Source organism: Pleurodeles waltl, chromosome 12 (assembly GCF_031143425.1).
Source record: "Pleurodeles waltl isolate 20211129_DDA chromosome 12, aPleWal1.hap1.20221129, whole genome shotgun sequence".
Taxonomy (NCBI): Eukaryota; Metazoa; Chordata; class Amphibia; order Caudata; family Salamandridae; genus Pleurodeles; species Pleurodeles waltl.
In genome coordinates, this window is record NC_090451.1 from 68,936,508 (window position 1) to 68,956,819 (window position 20,312).

Genomic DNA, 20,312 nt, shown 5'->3' on the forward strand with positions numbered 1-20,312 from the left:
TGTCACTCCTAGCGGCTCAAGTAAGCCATGGAGATGTCACAAATAGGCAAAGTGACTTAGCAAGGGTTTTACCTTCAACATATCACTTTTCACCTATGCTTTTCTGATTTTATTGGGCTTGTTTTGGTAGCTCTTGCACTTTGATTTAGGCTTCTTTCCACGGGGAGTTGCGCTTGTTTCTTGGTTTCAGACCTGCCAACTTTTTCCACCAGTGGGCGGGCTTCAGCGAGATGCTGACTCTCCGCCGAGTAACTGAGTGTTCTGCGCTGAAACCTGTGCCCTCAGGGCGGCTGTGTGTCTGCCGGAGCGAGCCGGGGTCTGAGGTCCGCGGGAGACTGCGGTGACGGCGGAGAGGGCCGGCGCTGGTGAGTAGACCCTTAGCCCTGTCGCGGAGTTTCTTAGGTAGCGCGTCCTGTCACCCGAGAGCCACCCGGTCCGTACCGCATGCGGAAGCCGCGGGGCTCGCGCCTCGGAATGTTGTGGATGGGAGTGTTCCGCGGCGACCGTTGGAGCTCGGTCTTTGTGCGGTTTATGCCGTTGACACCGAGCTGTGTAATAAAACAAAGTGTGGCCTCGTGCACGGCGTTTTGTCTTTGTGCAGGGGTTTTTCGAGGGTGGTTCGGGCTCCCTCCGGCGGTATAGACCCGTGACTCCTGGGTCTCGCCCCCCCTCCCCCCCCAACCTTTGTGCCTCTCAACATCTGTACGTGGAGGGCACAAACAGGTCGCCTTACCCGCCGGGACTGCCTGTCAGAGGAACTGTCCCCCACCCACTCCCTCCCTGCTGCCCCTCTATTTCCTACACTGTAGGGATTGTCCCCTCCCGCTGCCCCCTCCTTCCTGCACTGTAAGGATAGTTGCCCCCGCTAACCCCATTCTTTCCCACACTATAGAGACCCCCTCCCCCCGCGCCCAATCTAGTTGGACATGTCTTGGGCGTAGGGGCTTATGGTCTGACACAACGTCTGGTTGTTGGCACTGTCTCGGGTGCACTCGTGAGAAGCAGGATGACAGTCTGCAGTGAAAAGTGGCAGGTGTTGCTGAAACACTCCCACCCTCTCCTTTCCAGGACTTTTAGCCTAATGCTATATCTGACATATCTGGCTGCACTCTGCGTCTTGATCTTTCTGGCTGCACTCTGCGTCTTGATATTTCTGGCATGTCTGGCTTCATTGTATGCCTTGACATTTCTGGCAAATCTGGCTGCATTGTATGCCATGATATATCTGGCACACTTAGCTGCATTGTATGCCTTGATATTTATGGCATATGTAGCCGGATTGTATGCCTTGATATTTATGGCATATTTAGCCGCATTGTATGCCTTGATATTTATGGCATATTTAGCCGCATTGTATGCCTTGATATTTATGGCATATTTAGCCGCATTGTATGCCTTGATATTTCTACCATATCTAGCCGAATTGTATGCCTTGATATTTCTGGTATATCTAGCTGCATTGTATGCCTTGATCTGTCTGCCATATCTGGCTGCGTTGTATGCCTTGATCTTTCTGGCATATCTAGCTGCATTATATGCCTTGATATTTCTGGCATATATAGCTGCATTGCATGCCTTGATATATGTGGCATATATAGCTGCATTGTATTCCTTGATCTACCGGGCTGCATTGTATTCCTTGATATATCTGGCTGCATTGTATGTCACCGATACAAATTCACCACAAAGTTTCTTCCGCCCTACCGAATTTAAGTGGAACGTGTATGTATTGTATGAAATGTCCATGAACCTGAGATAAAATACCTCGATCCAAACAATGTAAACATTATTTATAACATTTTGTTCTAACTAGCAACACTACTGTTTTGCTTTATGACGGGCGTTAGCTTTCTAGGACAGGCCCCTCTCGGTGGCATTGCTGTCTTCCTTCCAGGCACCCCCTTTTAAAAGGCACCGTAGAAAACCGACAAATTGCTACATTTAGGCTGACTGAAAGCAGCTCATCGCCTAGTAATGCTGTCCAGACTGCATCCACCATTCCCAAAGCACAGAAGCAGGCTACCCCGCTGGGCAGCCTGGATATCTGCGGCCAGTTTTCATGAAGTTGGTGCAAAAACTAATATAATTTTCTTTTCATCTGACTTAAGTTGTAGGACATGTCCGCCACGTCCCGGGCTTTGCATCCACTACAGTGAAGCTTGTTGGGGGTGCAGTAGGTGTTCTCTGTTTATCTTCTGGAAAGGGCGGGGATGCCAGTGTTCCTTTAACTCATTTTCTTACTCCAGTGGTGACACCTCCCGCCTCCCCCATTGCATGAAGGCATGTCATCCCACTTCTGCCACATACGAGTTAAGGTCTGAACTGACACATCAGCTGGTGCATTAATAAATGCACCTTGTGCCACCCCAACACAAATTTTGCAAAGTAAAGTCTTTGTAGGAGAGGATTGCAACATTCCAAGTTTCATAGAGGAAAACAAGCAATATTATTCTTCTGTCTGCATTGCAAGGCGCCGCAGTCAGAGTGGCTCAGTAAGACTTACATGTTAATACCACTATCATACATATTTACAGGGACTAGTATTATCGCACCAAAATAATAGCCCTGCTGTAATGAAGGCCTGAGTTTTTACTGGGCGCCGTGGTCTTACCACACAATTAATTCAGTATGTTGAAACATGCAGCAAGGTCTGTGTTAAGTCTGCTGTAAAACTTCACGATCACCTCAGATTGTCACTCATTTGACGGTAAATAAGTACATGCTGAGTTCGGTAGCTACAATGCACATTATGTAACGACCAAGAGTCAGTTTAATCTGTTTTTTACATGGTGCATATATAGTCTGAGAAACTCAAAGTTTTCATTGCTTTCTTTTCACCTCTTTCGAACTGGTGCAGTTAAGTGTATTGCTTGCTTGTCTCTTTGTGAAACCTGATACACATCGCTGCAATCACGTCAAGTTTGTAACTAGAGAACGTGTAGTGAGAAGGGCAACATTATGTACCACGGCAGGAAGTTTATGACGTCTCAGAAGTGGGACGACTTGTGCAATTCATCACATGTCCGTGATTTAAAGAGGAATATGCCTGACCCTAATAAATGTACATTTCCTATTTAAACCCATTACTAGTGGCAGAGAACGAAGAAAGAACGATTGTTGTGGTGTATGAAAATCGGCAACCAGAATATTGTTCTGCCTGGGTTAACCACGAAGAAACCGTATCAAAGACCCCCTAAGACACCATAGAGAGCTATCAGAGTTTTTTACTTAAGGTAGGTCATTTTCTGTTGCTGTTCTTTCACACACATTTTTGTGTCCGATGATTGCAGATTAGTGTGTTTTGCCTTACTGTGGAAATTCTAGAATGACATCTAATGCACCTCAAAGACCTCTCATGAAGCCTTTCTACACCAGTCTGTCACTCGCCTCGCTGACACTGTTTTGATTGAATTGGGTCCTCATGATAGGAGCGGACTAGATAATTGGAATGCATCAAAACACAAAACAAAACTGCAAATTAAAAAAAGTATATGTCCTTAATTATTATGTTTGATCTTATATTCATGTAAATGGTGTCCTACTTTGGAGAAGTCCTATATAAGAAGACTTGTTCATTTGTTTTTATTTGTATTTTCCCAAAATAAAGCCATTGATTATAGTGGGTGATGTAAACAAGCGTATTCTATAGTCTTCAATAAATACATGAGTGCATTACCAGATGTGAAGTGGATGGTTCTCTCCCTAGATGTGTATTTAAATAATTGGGGGCAAATGCACTCTTGTGTTGGCACCGACTAAGATTGACTTAAAAAAATACTAGTCAGATTAGAGAACGTGATATATGAAAAAGCAAATCAACGTTTAGTGGCTGGGTATGATCGAAAGGTGTCTTTACCACCTAGCCAGTGGATTACAGGAGCAAAGTAGTGAAGTATATTAACTGGTAGTTTGCCGCCTATTTTTTGAACCGTAAACCTTTAGATTCTGACATAGAAGGGTGGGTCGCCTTCATCTTTTTGTTATAGATAAGGGTATTCTGGTTTCCCGCTCTAGATAGAATTTTTTTTAATATTAAATGTCCACCTGTTTCCCTCATAGATGCCACAGACAGCTTCTGACGAGGAGTAGTTCGTAAAAGCGAACACAGAACAGTACAATGAACCGGAGAATTAAATATTCTCCCAGTTGTAGAGTTGAAGCTGCAGCCTTTGCAGTATAGAATTTTACCTGTGCGATTCACCTGTGTTCGGCATTCGCTGATATATCCAGCACATAAGTTCCATCCTCATGTTCATTTTTGTTTTGTTTTTAATAAACAACCTTTATTGGTTTTATATAAAGAAAGGGAAAGAAAAAAAGAGATAGAAATGCACAGGTAGGTTCTGGCGTTGCCAGCATAAAATCAACATCCTAAAGACGGCATGATTTGACAGTATGGCGTCTCTACAGTACCATTGTACAGCATAGAGCACACAACATTAATTGTTCATGGGAGAAGACCCAGCCATTTCCCCCATACCTTTGTGTGTTTATGGGGACAACCCGTTGCCTCATAGATCGCTTTTTTTTGGCTGGCGCACCAATCAACTCTGTGCCTCCATTTCCGCAAAGGATGGGCCAGTGGCAGAGTTCCAAGTGGCTTTTGCCACCAGTAGAGCGGTTCCCATGAATGTGCGGTCTGCCTTCGAGCCCTCCAGCTCCTCCATTGCACCCAACAGGACGAGTTTTGGGGACATCTGTTGCTCCCTCCCCATCACTGGGTTCAGTTCACGGAATATCTTACCCCAATGTACATCTATGTGTGGGCGTTTACAGACCATATGAAAGAAGTCCGCCGCTTCCTCTGAGCACCGAGGACAGTGAGCAGACGGGCAGAGACCCCCTCGGTGCAGTCGGACGGGAGAAAGGTATGACCCATACAAAAATATATTTGCACCAATAGTAACCTTGCCAACACCACCAGTAGTCTAGGTGCCATCAGCGCATCAATCCAATCTGCCTCCTCAAGAGGTCTCAGCCATCCCTCCCATTTATCACTGAGATGATTTAGATTGCCAGGGGCTTGGTTAATTAACATCTTGTAAATTTGGGACACCCCTTTTTTTCCCCCAGTCCTCCCACTAGTAATTTGGCCTTGAGTGGACTATATTCAGGTAGTGTGTCAGTGTGGGATAAGTACACGCTTACGACATGGTGGAGTTGTAGGTACCTAAAGAATTATGTGCGGGAGAGTTGAAAGTCGATCTGCAAATCCTGAAAGGATCACATCGAGTCCCCCCTCCACACATCGCCCAGCTGTGAAATGCCCACCAAGTCACATCTCTCAAACCCACTCAATTCAGTCGATTCGTTTAGTCAGTTACCGTGCGACAAGGGGGTCTGCTTGGTAATGACATTATTCTATTGAGTGTGACGCAGGGCCGCATGCCATGAAAGACGTACTGCTCTAGTCACTGGGTCCATCTCGCGGGCAAGTGGTGATCCATAGAGGAAGTCTAAAATTTGTGGAAACCTAAGTGTAGCTAATTCTAGCTGAAAGGCAGATCAGCCCACCCCCCATTAAACCAGTCATGCACAACCAGGAGCTGCGTCGCTAGGTAGTACAAATAAGGGTTAGCTATGCCTACCCCTGCCATTGTGTAACCCTCTCTGGCAGTGCTGCAGCGCAATCCGGTGTCTCGAGCCATACCAGAGGGATGAAGTTGCGGTTCTTTCTAATGTATGGAACCAGGAGCATGGAATCGGGAACAGGAAGGTTCGGAGCACATATAAAATATGCAGCAATAACATTATTTTATATAGGGCCACAAGGGGCAAAACGATTAATGGCAGCTCTTGCCATCGCTGCAGTTCTGCCTTGGCTCGAGACATCAACGTTGCCAGGTTCAAGGACCATGTTAGCTCTGGTTGGAGAGCAACCCATATACCTAAATATTTGAAGCTCAACCTGCTAATAGGCACTACCCCCTGCCAATCGTAGCAGTCCTTCGATGATGCCAAGGGTACCAGCACTGATTTGGCGTGGTTCATTTTGAGCCACGATGCCTCCTCATAACAGCTCAGAAGGTGAAAGCTTCTCGGGCCAGACTCGCTGGGTTACGTCATGTATAGCAAGACATCATCAGCATACAGAGCCACACGGTCTTCAGATGCGTTTCCCCAGTTCCAACCGCGATACAGCGGGTCATATCTAATCAGTTGTGCCAAAGGCTCAATGGCCAGGGCAAAAAGAAGAGGAGACAGGGGACAGCCCTGACACGTTCCCCAGCAGATAGAGAAGGTGGAAGATAAGATACCATTGACCTGCACTCGAACCAAGGGGTTGATGTATAAGGCACAGACCAGTCGACAGAATCTAGGCCCCAAGCGAGCACGCTGCAACAATAGTAAGAGAAACCCCCAGTCCACGGTATCAAAGGCCTTCTCAAAATCAACAAATAGAAAGGACTAGGTCCTGGGGTAACTGGTGACTCTGTTGTAAGGCCATGTGATGACGATGTACACAATGTCTCGTGCTTCGATTAGGCATAAATCCACATTGGTCTGAGTGAGTCAGCAATGGCAGGGCCTTCTTAAGACATGAGGCAAGAATTGTGGCATAAATCTTCACCTTACTGTTAATAAGGGAGATTGGTCTGTAGTCAGCACATATCCATGATGGTGGTTGAGTTTAGGGAAGCACCACAATAGTGGCCATGTCAAATCCCTCCGGAAAGGAGCCCAGTCAGTCAGCCTCCTCATAAAAGGCTTTGAAATGTGGCATTAGGGCATCTCGAAACACTTTATAGTATTCTGATGGAAATCCATCAGGTCTGGGAGTCTTTCCAACTCCCAGTGAGATTGCATCATTGATTTCCTTGTTCGTTATGGGGTCATCCAGGATGGCTGCCTCTGTAGGGGGCAATTCAGGAAGGAGAATGTCTTAAGAATTGGCACGCATGATGCAAATCAGTCGCCGAAGAGGCTCTGTACAGTACCTCATAATAGGAGGCAAATGTATCTGCCACTTCTTGTAGTTTAGTAACAGGTTCTCCATGCGTGTCCAAAATTTCAGGGATAATTCTAGATGATTGATGGTGTGAAGCCAACCAGAAAAGCAGCTTCCCATTTTTTTTTTCCTCCCCACCCCTACACTCTGGCATTAACCGCACGCCAAAGGTGCTTAGCCACCTCTAGAGAGTGATCACGGATCTCTTGCCGTATCAGCAAGAGTTGCCTGGCCACAGCTTCATTCGGCTGTATGAATTGTTCCGTCTCCAGCTGGGTGGCCGGGCCTCCAATTGGGTAATGTGTAGGGTTTGGGACTGCTCCCAAGAGCGGATGAGGCTCTTGGCCACGCCCGCACCTCTGCTTTGCTCACTCCCCAGAGAGTACCTGGTGAGGAGACCGAATCTTTATTAAGAACAAATTATTCCTGAAGGGCTTCTCACAGTTGTTGGAATTGGGGCTTGTGCCGCAGGTACCATGCATTCATGCGCCACATAGGGCGGACCACCGCTTGAGCAGGTCCCATTACAAACCGGAGTTGCGCGTGGTCTGATATACCCTTCTGCAGAATCTCAATGTGTGTGAGATGGTAGCAATCTGTGGCAAGTAATAAAACAAGGTCAATTCTAGATTGTGTATTGTATGCTGCCGAAGTATGCGTCTGCGCATCTCTGTCTTTAAAATTAAAGAACCGAAGTATCACCGGCCGTGGTGGAGGCCTGGCCTGCAGAGACCGATGGGCTTGCTCTATGGCAAACCAGGGTGTGAGGCGATTTCCCCCTGTATCCACGATTTAAACCACTCTTCCAAGAAGGATGCCAGGGAGGAGGTTGTCTTGTTCTCTCGAAGTCCTATGATACAGATGTTCTTACGCCTTGAGCGATTTTCAGCGCCAGCCGCCCTGCGATGCAATTCTGATGTCTGGACTAACAATGTGGACACTTGAGATTTAAGGGCAGTCAGTTCGTCTTCCACATTGGATATTCTGGATTCCGCTTCTGTGATCCTTGCAGTTGCGTTGTGGAGATCTTGGCGCTCTAGTGCCACATCAACTCTGACCTCCCCAATTTTCGTAACCACTGCTGTTTGGGAGGTCTGAATAGCTTGAAGAATGGTTTCTAAGTCTCCGGTGGGCAACGATTTCCCACCAGGGCCACCCGACGCTAGGTCACCCTCATGAGTCGAGCTTGGGCCTGTAATAAACTGTTCCATGCGTGTTTGTGCTGAGGTGGACAGACCCAGTTTGTCCTTGCCCATTGTAGCTCTCCCGGTGTGTAGTCACCTCAGCTGCAGATGAGAACTCGTTCAGATCTGTACAAAGTAATCACTTAGTTGAAGTGGTCGTGTTGTGCAAGAGCCACAGACACCCCGCCTAAGGTGTAGGCTGATTACACTTGCTGCAGCGTTTTCTGGATTGCCGCAGCCCGTTAGCGGCATATGTCTACAGCCCTTGCGGCCGCGAGGGGCTGTGGATCACGCTCCTTTCTTATCCGCCCCCACGCGATTTAAGCAACGCACAGTTTGGGAGAGAGCAATCAAGAAAGGTTACTGAGGTAGCTGCAGATCCGGCCCAGGCTAAAGATGCCTTCTCAGGAGACCCGGCTTACTGGCCCAGGCCAATGCTGTGACCCACGTCCGTCTTATTGGAGTTGATTGGCTTCCTCTGGCATGGGACCCTAGGTCTCACGAGACCCACAGGACATGGTCAAAGTCCCGCTCCGCAACACAGCCTTTAGCAAAGGGTATTCTGACTATATAGTCCCAGTACTTGCGAGTCTTCTCGCTTTTGAGGTAGTGGTACACAAAACAAGGGCGGAGCGCACACACCTCACGTTTTACCTCTGTCCAGCTTGAGGTGGCCACCTTTGCGCTATCTAGTCAACAAATCAAACACCAATCCAGTCTCTGGTGTCTGAGAGTGGCGCCATTCCCAGGACGCGCACCACAGTACTCCGACTGGCCAGCTCACCCGACTCTTCCAATAGGGCCTGTCAGGACCCCAGCCTTCTCACTGGCTGGGCGCGCCCGGTTGTGCCCAGCCACCATGTTGTAGCATGGCCCGCTCCTCAACACCGGCCAGTCCTCCCTCCAGCCTCTGCGCTGCCCCCTTGCATGTCCGGGCTTCAGGCGTACGGCAGCAGGGGGCAGGGCCACGGACCCAGAGCAAAACTCAGCCCCAGCCCCGGGGGCCTATGCAGGGCACACAGCTCAGCCGGGTCCCTTCTCAGGCTTGTATCGTGGCGCAGCCCTGCCACCTCACTGCGTCTGCAGCAGCTGACCCTGGAGGCCCCGGCCCGGCCTCAAGCCACCTCCATACCTGCGCCGCTGCCCTCAGCACCACTCTTCCTCAGCCCAGTCTTCTCATCTGTTGAGCCACTCTGGCGCAGTCCCCGAGGCAAGGGGGTGGTCCGCCCGTCTCACAACATTGATGGGACACTCCGAGGCCCCGGTGCAGCCACCAGCCGAGTGCCTCTTCAACAGCACCCGGCCGCCATTTTATGGCGCAAACCGCCTCCCAGGCATCTGGCGTCTCACAAGCTCCCACAGGTACCGTTCACCGGATCGGATGCTGCCCCGGCTTCCAAGATGCCCCCCACACCACTCCAGCTCCCGGGAAAAGGGCGATACGGGCGCTGCCTGAGGCGGATGACGTAGGGGTCCGGAGTACTACTAATGTGCGATTGCCCTCTTGATGCCTCAGCCACGCCCCCATGTTCTGTGTTTTTGCACGTCATTGCTAATGCCTGGCCCAGAAGCAGTGAGATACTCTTTCCTTCATTCTGCAGGCCTGTCTCTTCTGTGAGGCCTACACTTAAGGTAGACCATTATTCAGTGTATCTCCCACAGGCAGTCGCTTTTTACCTTAGTCTGTATCAGATGGGCAGACTGCGGGGTACAGGTGTGGGGCTGGAGCACACCATTGGAGCCTGGCCTGTCGGCACCATGCTGGGCCTGTTGGCACAGGGGCTGGGGCACACTAGAGCACTGAAGACATTGCTAGGGAGCTTTTTCACTCAAGTTTATACTTTACCATGACCGATTAGGCTAATTGGATTATGTATTAAAGAAGTGATGGTCATATAGTAGTGACTTGATTATTGTTCTTATTTTCAGTTTGGAAACACATTTTTTTTTCAAAAGGTGTTCCTTTGACCTTTACATTTAGATATTAAGTCATTTATGAATTTCACAGACAATCTTGTGGGGAAGTAGGATTTTCACACGTTTCTGATGGTGGAAACACTGGTAATTCCGCTGCTTCAGGGTGAAACCCTGTTTCTTGGGCAGACGCACAGTGATTTAGGTTGGGGAGTCCTCGGATGGTGTGCCCAAGCTCATGAGCCACACGCAGTGTGTCTACTTGCACAGCTTCTACTGTCACTGTCCAGAATATACCCGTGCTCTGCCGCATTTCATTCCGTTTTTAAAATGGCAATAGCCCAATAACCGAAAGCTGGCGAAAGACAACTTGTGTTTTCTCGATTGACATTGAGAAAGGTTGGGACTTAGGGTCTGAGGTATTTACCCAGGCTGTCTTTACCTACAGGGGTTTTTGACAGTAGCACTCGGGCGTTCTAAGCGGGGGGTAGGGACTTCTAGAGCGACCCATGCAGGATGAAAGTGGCGACTAAAGAGGGGGACACGCCCCAATCAAACAAACGTCAAAGTATGATGTTTTGATTGCCTTAACGGCACCCTCCTTCACACTAATGAATTGAGTTAAACATATACCCTCTACCTGGATGTTCTCCTTTATCCAATATGTTTTTTGTTTCACGAAAAGAACTGACTTTTGCCATTGCGCCTCTGCACTGATTTTTATCAAATGAGGCCACAGAGTAAGGTGCTAACATTCTCACTGCATGACGGAATGCGCGTGGCAGGCCTAGACGTCATGTTTGTGAAATAGAAGAACTAGAAGGCGCAGCTGGTTGCAGAACATTCACAATCTGTGGCCATGTGTACAGGTGTGTTACCTCATTTTTAATCTGGGCTCGTTAAGAAATGCGCGAGCTTTGCGCAGGATTTGTTTTTGCAGAAGAATAAAACAATTTAACGCCATGTGCTCCCAGCACTTCTTTCTAGAGCTATCAGACTAACTTTGTTTATGCTTCCTAAATTTGATTGGCTTATTTTGAAGACAAAGTAGGGTTTTTAGCGCTTCCTTTGTATGCTTTAGTGTTTGTTTTTTAAAAAGGGGAGAGGACTTCCTTCAGAGCGATGGTAAACTTTAAATGACCAGTTTTGAGGTCAGATTGAAGCATTTGGTCGTTTTCATCTTGAAATTCCTTTGTATGTTCTTAACGCAGACGCCTCCTCGCACGAACGCGCACTGAAGCCAGTTTCTCTGTTTGCAATTAATATAGAGGCAGGTGGCACTGGCATTTGGGAGGTAGTGACAGCATCACATGTGCCACTGCAATTTTGGGACCATGTCAAATAAAGCATTAGATGGCTGATGGGAAAATGTCTCAGTTAGCAGGATGGCTGAGTAAGTTAAATGCTGTGCACCTAGATATGCGGTGATCTTCAAGTCACAGGTTTGAGTCTAGGCAGGCCAACTGAACCCTTCCCAGGAGTACCATCAAATTAGGTTATAGTCACGTCACTTTATTTACAGCACAAAAGAAATGGTAGCAGTGTGGTTTGAAGCGCTTTATAACCAGAATTATCATGTATCTGTATTACTAAATTGTTGTTCAGGCTTGTTATGCTTTTATCGAAGTGTCAGAGTAAACACATGGAGAAAGTAAGAAATAGAAATAACATGTTTTATCAAGGTGTCAACTTAGAATTTACGACGGCTAGTGTTAAACAGCAGATGATATATATATATCTTTAAGGATCTTTCCAAGACAAGCACTTCAAGGTGAGCCTAAACTTCGTCTAGGGCTGCTTAGCACACTAGTGTCTGCCACTGTGAAAGATCCAAATGCCACAAGTGGTGGTTGTGGAATTTGGTTGGAGGCAGAGGAATCTGATATCAGGGTTTCCAATACCCGGTTATTAATTGAGTCTCAGAAATTAACTAATTTTATTAGAAATATATTAGACCGGATAATCGTATTATTCTGCCAGAAGAATAAAGGAGCGGCATCTGCCTGAGGGGCAGAGAGTTCTTTGAAATGTTGAAATACCTATTTTTTAGCTTTAGGTGGAACATCGTTTGTGAATGTTTTTACGACTCTAGAAATACATTTTTATTTTTCCTGCAAGATCTTCCCCACATGTTGTGTTTGCCATTTCAGTTCACTTCCTCGAGTTAGGTACTTGTCTACAAATCTTCAGTGAGTCATTGATTCCCAGTACTTTATATATTCATCTATTTCTTTCTTTGTGGCTAAAAGAATGGAAGGTCTTTTTGGTGCTGTCAGGGAAGATGGCAGACTTGAGGCCCACCTGCCTGTAAGCCTCTTGTCAGGCATAAGGTGCACTTTCATATTTGTCTTACGGCAGAATCGCTAGGGTTTCTGGTCTTCCTTAGAAGCTCCCCCTCAGTGGTACCATAACTTGTGAAAAATATATTCGGAATAAATAATCTGTTAATTGCGTGATAGGAAGGCAGCCTACCTATTGACCTTCTTTCCGCAGAGAAAACGAGGTCAAGGTAATGGCCAAATGCATGTGCTGCTTCTTCCACAAGAGTTGCATTGCTAGCATGGCGTGGAGGATTGTACACTGGTAGGAAAGCCCCCTAATACCCGTGACAGTGTAGAGGCCTTAAGACTAAGGAGCATGATAGTCAGCCAAAGGATATGCAGAGCGCCCATTCTATCCAGGTTGTGATACACTCAGCCAACTCTTGTTCGGTCAGTGAAGGAATCTGATGGGGTTTACCACAGCTAATGGCCAAGTCACAATGTCACTACAAAACCAGACTCTAAGAATGGTTCTTATGGCTATTGTTCGTGTTGTTTGTAGGATGTGTACTGAATGCTGATAAACCTACTAATAGGACTGTGTGAGGACAGGACTAGATGTAATCAAGACGGTACCTAGTGATTCAAACTGTCATTACCTCGAGGAGTCCCAGGAATTCCTCCCCCCCCAAGTATCTAGGAATCAAGCATTACCTTACCTACTTCCAAATGCGTGTCCATTTTGGGTAATAATAATTGACAAGGTATGGCTGAAGTGTTGTGGTTTGTCATGCTGTTTACATATTTAGAATTTGTATAGCGTAACAAATATTCGATCATAACTTACAGTGGTATCTCCCCTCTCTAGATGGACGGGAGTGAAGGTGGGTTTCCTCCGGGATTCCATGAGCATGCCCAGCGGAGCAGCGTTTCTTCAATTGGGACCCGATGTAGGTATCCTCTATAACCTTGTGGCAATGTAGTCTCAACTTTCACAAATGTGGAGTAACCCATGATTATTGGAAACATGAATCTTGCTTTCCATAAAAGCACGCTATTGAAAGGCGCAGTTCAATGGCTATTTAGGAGCTGTTGCTGGTCGTAAAAGCTATTACCCCAGATTTCCTTTCGGTAAAGCTGCGAACACCCTTGCGAGTCCAGACTACAGTGGTTAAAAAGACGGTAGAAGGAGCAGAAGGAAAACTGAGGTGGATGAACCGTGTTTACTTTCTCTAGTTTCCTCCCAGTGCTGTTCCCCTAGACTGTTGGCAGCAAAATGGATGCAGTTGAAAGGTAAAAGGGGGGGGGGCAGGCAGGCGTCATCCTGTGATTCCACTAAGGAAGTGGAGTGAAAGAGAATCTGCGTACATATACAATTCACACCATTTCCCAGTACTTTTCTATATTGTTTGTTAGTTTCCTATTTCTTTTTTCAGCATTTTCAATCCTTGTCTAATCTTTTTATTTTAGAAATAATGTAGCAGATATATCGTCACATTTGACTCATCACAAAAGAATGCAGTTCAATACGTATCTGTTACAAACAAAAACAGTAATTTTAGGTAGTGGATTAGTTGAAAGTACCAGTAAGATGCATGCTTATGTACTGTATTACTAGAAGCTGCCTGTATATAACACTTCTCTTTAATAAACCACTGTAATGCAAGCAGTAACTGCCCAGGCAGAAATATCTCCGTATCAGTAATAAAATACATTTACTGTAAATCTCATCCATGCCCACCAGCAAGCCTCCAATCATGCACTTAAAAATAGTAGAACCGTGTTTGTGCAGCAATGTAGTAAACACTGTACAAACATGTTCGAGTTTATGTTCTGTTAATTAGTTGTAACATTGCTGTTGGAAAATGAAACCAATGGTTTCAAATATGTTACCCTACTATTCAAGCTCATAAAGTGGTAAGCAAGCTTTATATGATTTCTATGTATGCTAAATAAAATTTGCATCATTGTTAATTTTACACCTACCTGGCTGTAGTGAACTCGCAGAAGAGATGGGCAGGTACCACACCGTGCACTGAGTGGCGGGTAGTTATGGATTGTAACCACTGCTGGCGGAGATCTCTGATAGAGATAGGATACAGAACATGGCTTTCTGTTTTGGATGGCTGTCATTGCAAAGGCAATGAAGTGACTTGTTTCCTTAACTACTCCAAACTGCTACTGACACAAGCATAAAGGTACTCCCTGTATCTCTACGGTAATGAGATCTGAGCTGTGTGCTTGATCCAGATGTTCACCTGGTAAGAGAAAACAACCAAAACAAATTCAGCAAAATATTTAGTTATATTGTATTTCTTGTATGCATTCTTTGTTGTTCTTGTGGCTGCCTCAAAGTGATTAACATGGGTAGTACAGGTCTGTAGCAGAGTGCATGTGATGTGTCTTCTGGTGTTTATCCTACCAGATCAGGTTTTTGACCTCTGGAACTTTGAGAAGTATTTGGGTTAAGCAGGGATGGAACGCTGAACCGGGTGAGTGGAGGGAATCTCTTGCTGAGCAGTTTGAGTTCAGCCGATTGAATGAAGAGTTGTTTCAGGGAGGCGGGCCTTGGGCATATAGTAGGTTCTGATCGATGAGAGGAATGTCTTAGGTAATCCTTTGCCTTTCCATGCCAAGGTTTGTGGGGCAGCAGCTGGTCTTTACGATCAAGCATTGTTCTAGTGAGGAACCAGTAGAAGGTAATCCACGCATGGTTGGAACACTACAAACCAAGAATGTTGCGGGTGGCATGGTAGTTGCAGCTGGTAAATACATCTTTTTACAGAGTAGGGCTGTGGGATTAATTGTAAACAGTCAAGCACAATACCCTGTTTCTTACTCCTGACATACTGATGCTTTCTCTCCATTGCTGCTCACTTTTTCTTAGCAAGTACCACTGCATCATTTGGATGCACCGAAATGGAACAGCGTCAGACAATGTACCTCTAGCAGATGGCAAAATGCTGGGTTGTATTTTTGTGCCATAGATTCACAGTTGGCTCGGACTTTTAATTTGAAGGTGCCACATTTTCCGACTGGGCCTTTGTCCCTAATTAGCCAGAACCAGAAAATCATCCCAGAAAGTTGATCAGCGCAGACTCCCTAGCGTGTCTTCTTTGGTTTGAGCGAGAGAGATGAATAAGTCTCCATCCTGGCGATTGAGGGCATGGTTGTCAATTGTTGCTTTCCATTTGCCTTCGGCTCATGCTACTGCATGTAAGTGTGTTTTGATGCATGTCCCACTCGTGGTGCTTAGATTTGGATGCTGCAGTACACGCCAAAAATAGTATAGGTGTGCTATTAGCAACATGGTGCCATTGAAGACTGAGAAATTTGGGAATTTGAAAAGTCAATCGATTCAAAGAATATTCTGGGGGAAGTAGCCCTATTGCTCTTGGAAATTAAGCTATGTTTAGGCTATCCGTGGAAGATGACCTGCATTGAACTTTGACGTGGCTTGAAGTCTAGAAGTTTTAATTTTTATTATGATAGATGTTGGTTGGATGGTACTTCAAGCACATTCAATGTGTCTTTCTTCTGTAAGCACATCTTCCCCTTTCCATTTTATCTCCACAGCCGTCGATGTCTTGGTGTACCTGATCAACGATACCGTAGTGCCTCTCACCTTGGACGGCCTGGCCTCCATGACCTCCCATGAGGTGCACAGCATTGTGCGCGAAACCCTTCAGCTTCCAGAGATCGCTCAGGATGTCTTCTCGCTCTGGCTGGTGTCCCCTTTGCTCGGTAGGCATCCACCTTGCAATCATTCAGGCTCCTGTAACTCATTACAAAGCTGTGAGCATAAGTCTGTTGCACCCATCCGTCGTAATTTCAAAACCTTTCTTCACTTGTTTTTAAACCAAATGTGCTGCTTTATGTTGTAAAGTTTTGCAGTGTATTGATGTGAATTTATGTGTTTCTCTTGAAATTTCATTGCTTTTGTCCCTGTGTAGCAGAATATTTTGGCATTTTGTCCCTTTAATTTTGTCCCGAATTCTACTATTATTTTAACTGATCAAACTGTTGTAATGGTGAGAAAAGTATTCAATTACACTGTAGTGCTTATTAGATAAGTGCCAGTCATCATAAATGGCTCTAAACTAGAAACCATTTCTTAAACCTTGCTTGAGTTTTTAATTTCTGCAACCAGAGACTGTTGAGGCAACGTTTTCGTGAAAGAGCCCACTTAATGGGTTTCAGTAATTCAAAGTAGAAGCTCAGAAAAGTTTCATAATCTAACTCGTAGTCCATTTTAATGTGATTATCAGCTAAAGAAACATCTTGTACGAACATTGTCACAGTTCACCTGTTTGTGGCTTGTCACTGTTATTTATAGGTTTCAATAGTGAAGAAGCATTAAGGGTAGAAAATAATACTTCATTTTATCCTCATTTGTATGGAGGATGGTGATGGTCCTGTCTATAGCACTAAGTTATTTGGCTGATTGTGTGACTCCACCTTCTGACACTGAAGTTGGGTGAAACCTGGAGGCGCCACATGTCCTCAATCTAAAGGACATCTGTTGAGTCCAGCTTCGGCTTTAGCTTGAAGGAGGAGCCTCCCATGATTTTTCTGCCATCAAATGTTTGAAAAAGGGGAAGCCTTACTTTTTTCACAGCACACCATAAGAACGCGTTTGTCTTCCAAGAGGGGGAAGGGAGGAACGGCCGAATGAGAGGCTGGCGTTGTACGTTGATGGTTGCTAGCACTCAAATCCAGAATGACTCGCAGGAGCAAAATAACGTTGGAGACCAGGCCGTATCCTATGGTTGGTTGATGCTAACAGCCCAGCTGATAATTCCTTGCCAGCCACTACAGTCCTGCCACGATCAAAGACCACAAGATGCAAGCTAATGGTGGACACGAGTTTGCCTCAGATTTGGATCTGTTGTGAACTTTAATGCTGTCAGAATGCAATGTCTCCGATTGGTGTACGCAGGGCTTTGTGCTGCAGAGGAATATCATTTCGACAGTATTTGACAGCAAGCACCCTTAGAAAGGTCGGGCTCGTTATCTGCACTCGTTTTCTCACAGACACAGAAACTCGCACACATTTCTCATTTTGATGAAGTGATCATTCTGCACCTCTCCCCTGCATCCCAGTCCAATATCTCATAAATGTAGCATGTCTTTTGACCATGATTTAAGTGGTTCTGAGAGCTCGTACAATGACAATACAACTTGCGCTTGGTCTGTAGTCCAAGTAATACTACGGTACTTTAGGCATTTCTTAAAGGGTTTGTTCCATTCTCTTTTTCTTTCCAGAGGTCCAGCTAAAACCAAAGCACCAGCCATACAAAGTGTGCCGGCAGTGGCAGGAGCTGCTGTTCCGTTTCACAGAGTGCTCCGAGGAGGACATCACCCAAGGTGGGTAGCAGCGGGAGCCTCCCAGTAATGTGATGTTTGAACTGCAGTAGTGAAGCGCCACACAGTATCTTTGTAGTGTGGGCTTCTTGTTGGGTAACTCCATTCCTGCTCCATAGGATTATCCTCCACATCCAGCTGAAAGCTTTCCGGAAGCCACTGGGCATCAGAGGCAACAAGTGCCTTCTTGAGTTTGAGGTGGTCTTCAAAGAACAGTGCGGTTTGTAAGGTCAAGAGTTCAGAAAACAGGTTGTGATGAGGAATAGAAGAGCGAACATTTAATGAAGGCACCAAGAGAGCACGCTCATGGTTTGAGGTACAGGGGGATTGTCCTTCCTCAAATCACAGTATTGATCCAGTAGCAAATCCAACTTTACAAACCAAGGCTACTAGTTTGCTAGCCTGCGGTGTAACCAGCAGACCCCTACTGTTTCTGTGTGAAGCTGCCCCTGTGCATTTGAAGGTGTGCATTGCATAAAAGGACTCGCCTTGCATCGGATGGTAGCTCTTGTCTGCATGAAGTCGTGCCTGGGTGTATGAGCCTGCACCTAGCATATAACCGCCATGCACATGAGACTGTGCCTAGAAGAAGATGGCTGGTAAACCGTGGTTTTCCTTTGCCAATTAGGATTCACAGGGGAGTGTGAGTCCGACCCTAACGTGGTCCTAGATGTAGCATGTCAGAGACCCACCTGGACAGGTATGGCAATACCCGGTGTATACACGATTGGTGTTCTTTGCCTGTGAGGCCAACACTTTATTTTTTAAATAAGCCTATTCAACTGGTGCAGTAGGAAAGCCAGTATGACACTGTGCAGTTGTTCAGTGCAGTGTGGAACTTGACTTGTCTATGTTGGCTTTGGATACTAGGGCAGTGTGAAAACCTCCATCATAGTACGTGCTTTACTCATTGGGAAATAGTGAAACTGTCCTGAGACAGCTGGCCAAACACACATGCGCTTTGAGGGGGAGTGCTTGAGCACTCCCCCTCACACTCGTCACCCCCGTGGCCCCCCCCTTTTACCAAACAACCTTAATAAAAAAAAGTTTATTATGGTTGTTTGGTAAAAGTTTTGCAGCTGTCGCTGCTGGCGGGGGGGGCAACGCTCCTCCCTCATGGAGGAGCCGCCCCTGATTTGAGTGCAATAATTATACCAGCCCTATAATCCTAAACCATAAACCTGGCATCCAGGGCACCCCTATAGCATATTACCAGCCTGACCGGTATTGTGAACACTTCGATATTCAGCAGCTGGCATTTTTGAGCAGTACTGCTGGCACCTTGAGAAACCCTTACATATACAGCGCCCTTGCATATAGTAACGTGTATGCTGAGTTTTTATAACTATTATTTTCTGATGGTATTTTATTTTCTGTCACAGGGATTTTAAGTTTCTGTTGGCAGTCATAGAAATTGAGATGACCACTATACCTTCTGACAAAATATTCGGAAATGTTAAATTTGAGTTCTCCAGCCATAGGATTTATGATGGGTATATCTTCTGATCGGGAACACTTTATTATGATTTGCAGGTATAAATGTGTAATGCTTTGGTGTACTGTGGTGGGTTCTGAAGTAACATGTTAATATATGTTTTCCTTTTTACAACTTTCTTTAAAAACTGAACTGTGTTTTTTTTTTTTAAGATGAGCCCGCATTGCAGTTCAGGAGAAATGTGTTTTTTCCCAAAAGGCGAGAACTGCAGGTGAGTCCTGGAGCTGCAGATGGAAAGCTTTAGTGCTACAGCTGGTGAGCCTGGGGGCGAGGCAGTAGCTCGGTGATTGCAATGGGATTGGTCCCAAGGGGTTCTGCTCGCGACAAAGTGCCAAGCACTGCTCAAGACCAGCCAGGAACAAATGTTAGAGCTGTGTGTTTGGTTGGCAGTTGGCTTCGATAAGATAGGTATTGCATTTACAATGCATTTATTTAGCACTTACTTGACGAGGCGTTGAATTTCTTTACTCTGGAATGTACGCTGCTCTGGAACCCAAGATTAGGGGTTGATGCAGTGGTTATTATTGTTTATTGGGGTTAGTCTTGTGCTCCCATGAATCCCATTCAATGGAATTACTCCACCGCTGTGTGGTCTTTTTGATGGCTTAACTTAGTAGGAGTCATGAGGGATCATTAGTGTGGGGGAGGGATAGGGCGCATATAGACTTCTTGCCTTGCAGCTTCTGCCTGTGGAAGACCTCTTTTAGTGACAATGGAATAACCACCAACTTCCACTGACTTCAGTTTGGGAGGGGAATACTTGCCAGAGGATCTGCAGTGAACTACTATTCGTCCCAAAGTAACCCGCTCTAACCTTGGCAGGCAGCAGCACATCCAGCTCGGGCAGTAGATGGCCCATGTTTGGGGCACCCCAGTCCTGATGAAGTAAGGCTGCAGAGTCCCAGGATGTCTCTACAGCGTTGCTCGACAGGAGGGGCCTCAGTATTAGCATATGTGCCTCTCGAAGGGTACTTGGGTAGCAATATTGATGGTGGGAAGATGTAATGCAAAACAACAAGAAGTATGAGTCTTTTGCTGTAACCTAGCTTACTTATGACCATGGTGTATAGTAGGGATTTAGCAAGTTGAAAGGGGTGTTCTATAACACAGTTTATGGATGTCATTTGCTGGATTTTGCAGCAGTT

General features: G+C 46.0%; 1 protein-coding gene across 3 annotated transcripts in view; it reads left to right on the forward strand.

Moving 5' to 3' along the window:
• FRMD8 (FERM domain containing 8) overlaps positions 1 to 20,312 on the forward strand; it is a 52,940-nt gene that overhangs the window by 715 nt on the left and 31,913 nt on the right. Inside the window, exons 1-6 of one of the 3 annotated variants that reach the window (XM_069216465.1) lie at positions 230 to 365; positions 3,091 to 3,233; positions 13,177 to 13,258; positions 15,885 to 16,052; positions 17,574 to 17,675; positions 19,320 to 19,378. In XM_069216465.1, coding sequence (XP_069072566.1) covers positions 13,177 to 13,258; positions 15,885 to 16,052; positions 17,574 to 17,675; positions 19,320 to 19,378 — 411 coding nt within the window. In that variant the 5' untranslated portion in view covers positions 230 to 365; positions 3,091 to 3,233. Of the gene's footprint in view, positions 1 to 229; positions 366 to 439; positions 553 to 3,090; positions 3,234 to 13,176; positions 13,259 to 15,884; positions 16,053 to 17,573; positions 17,676 to 19,319; positions 19,379 to 20,312 lie in introns of those variants that run through there. The other 2 variants (XM_069216467.1, XM_069216466.1) reach the window with 2 other exon arrangements.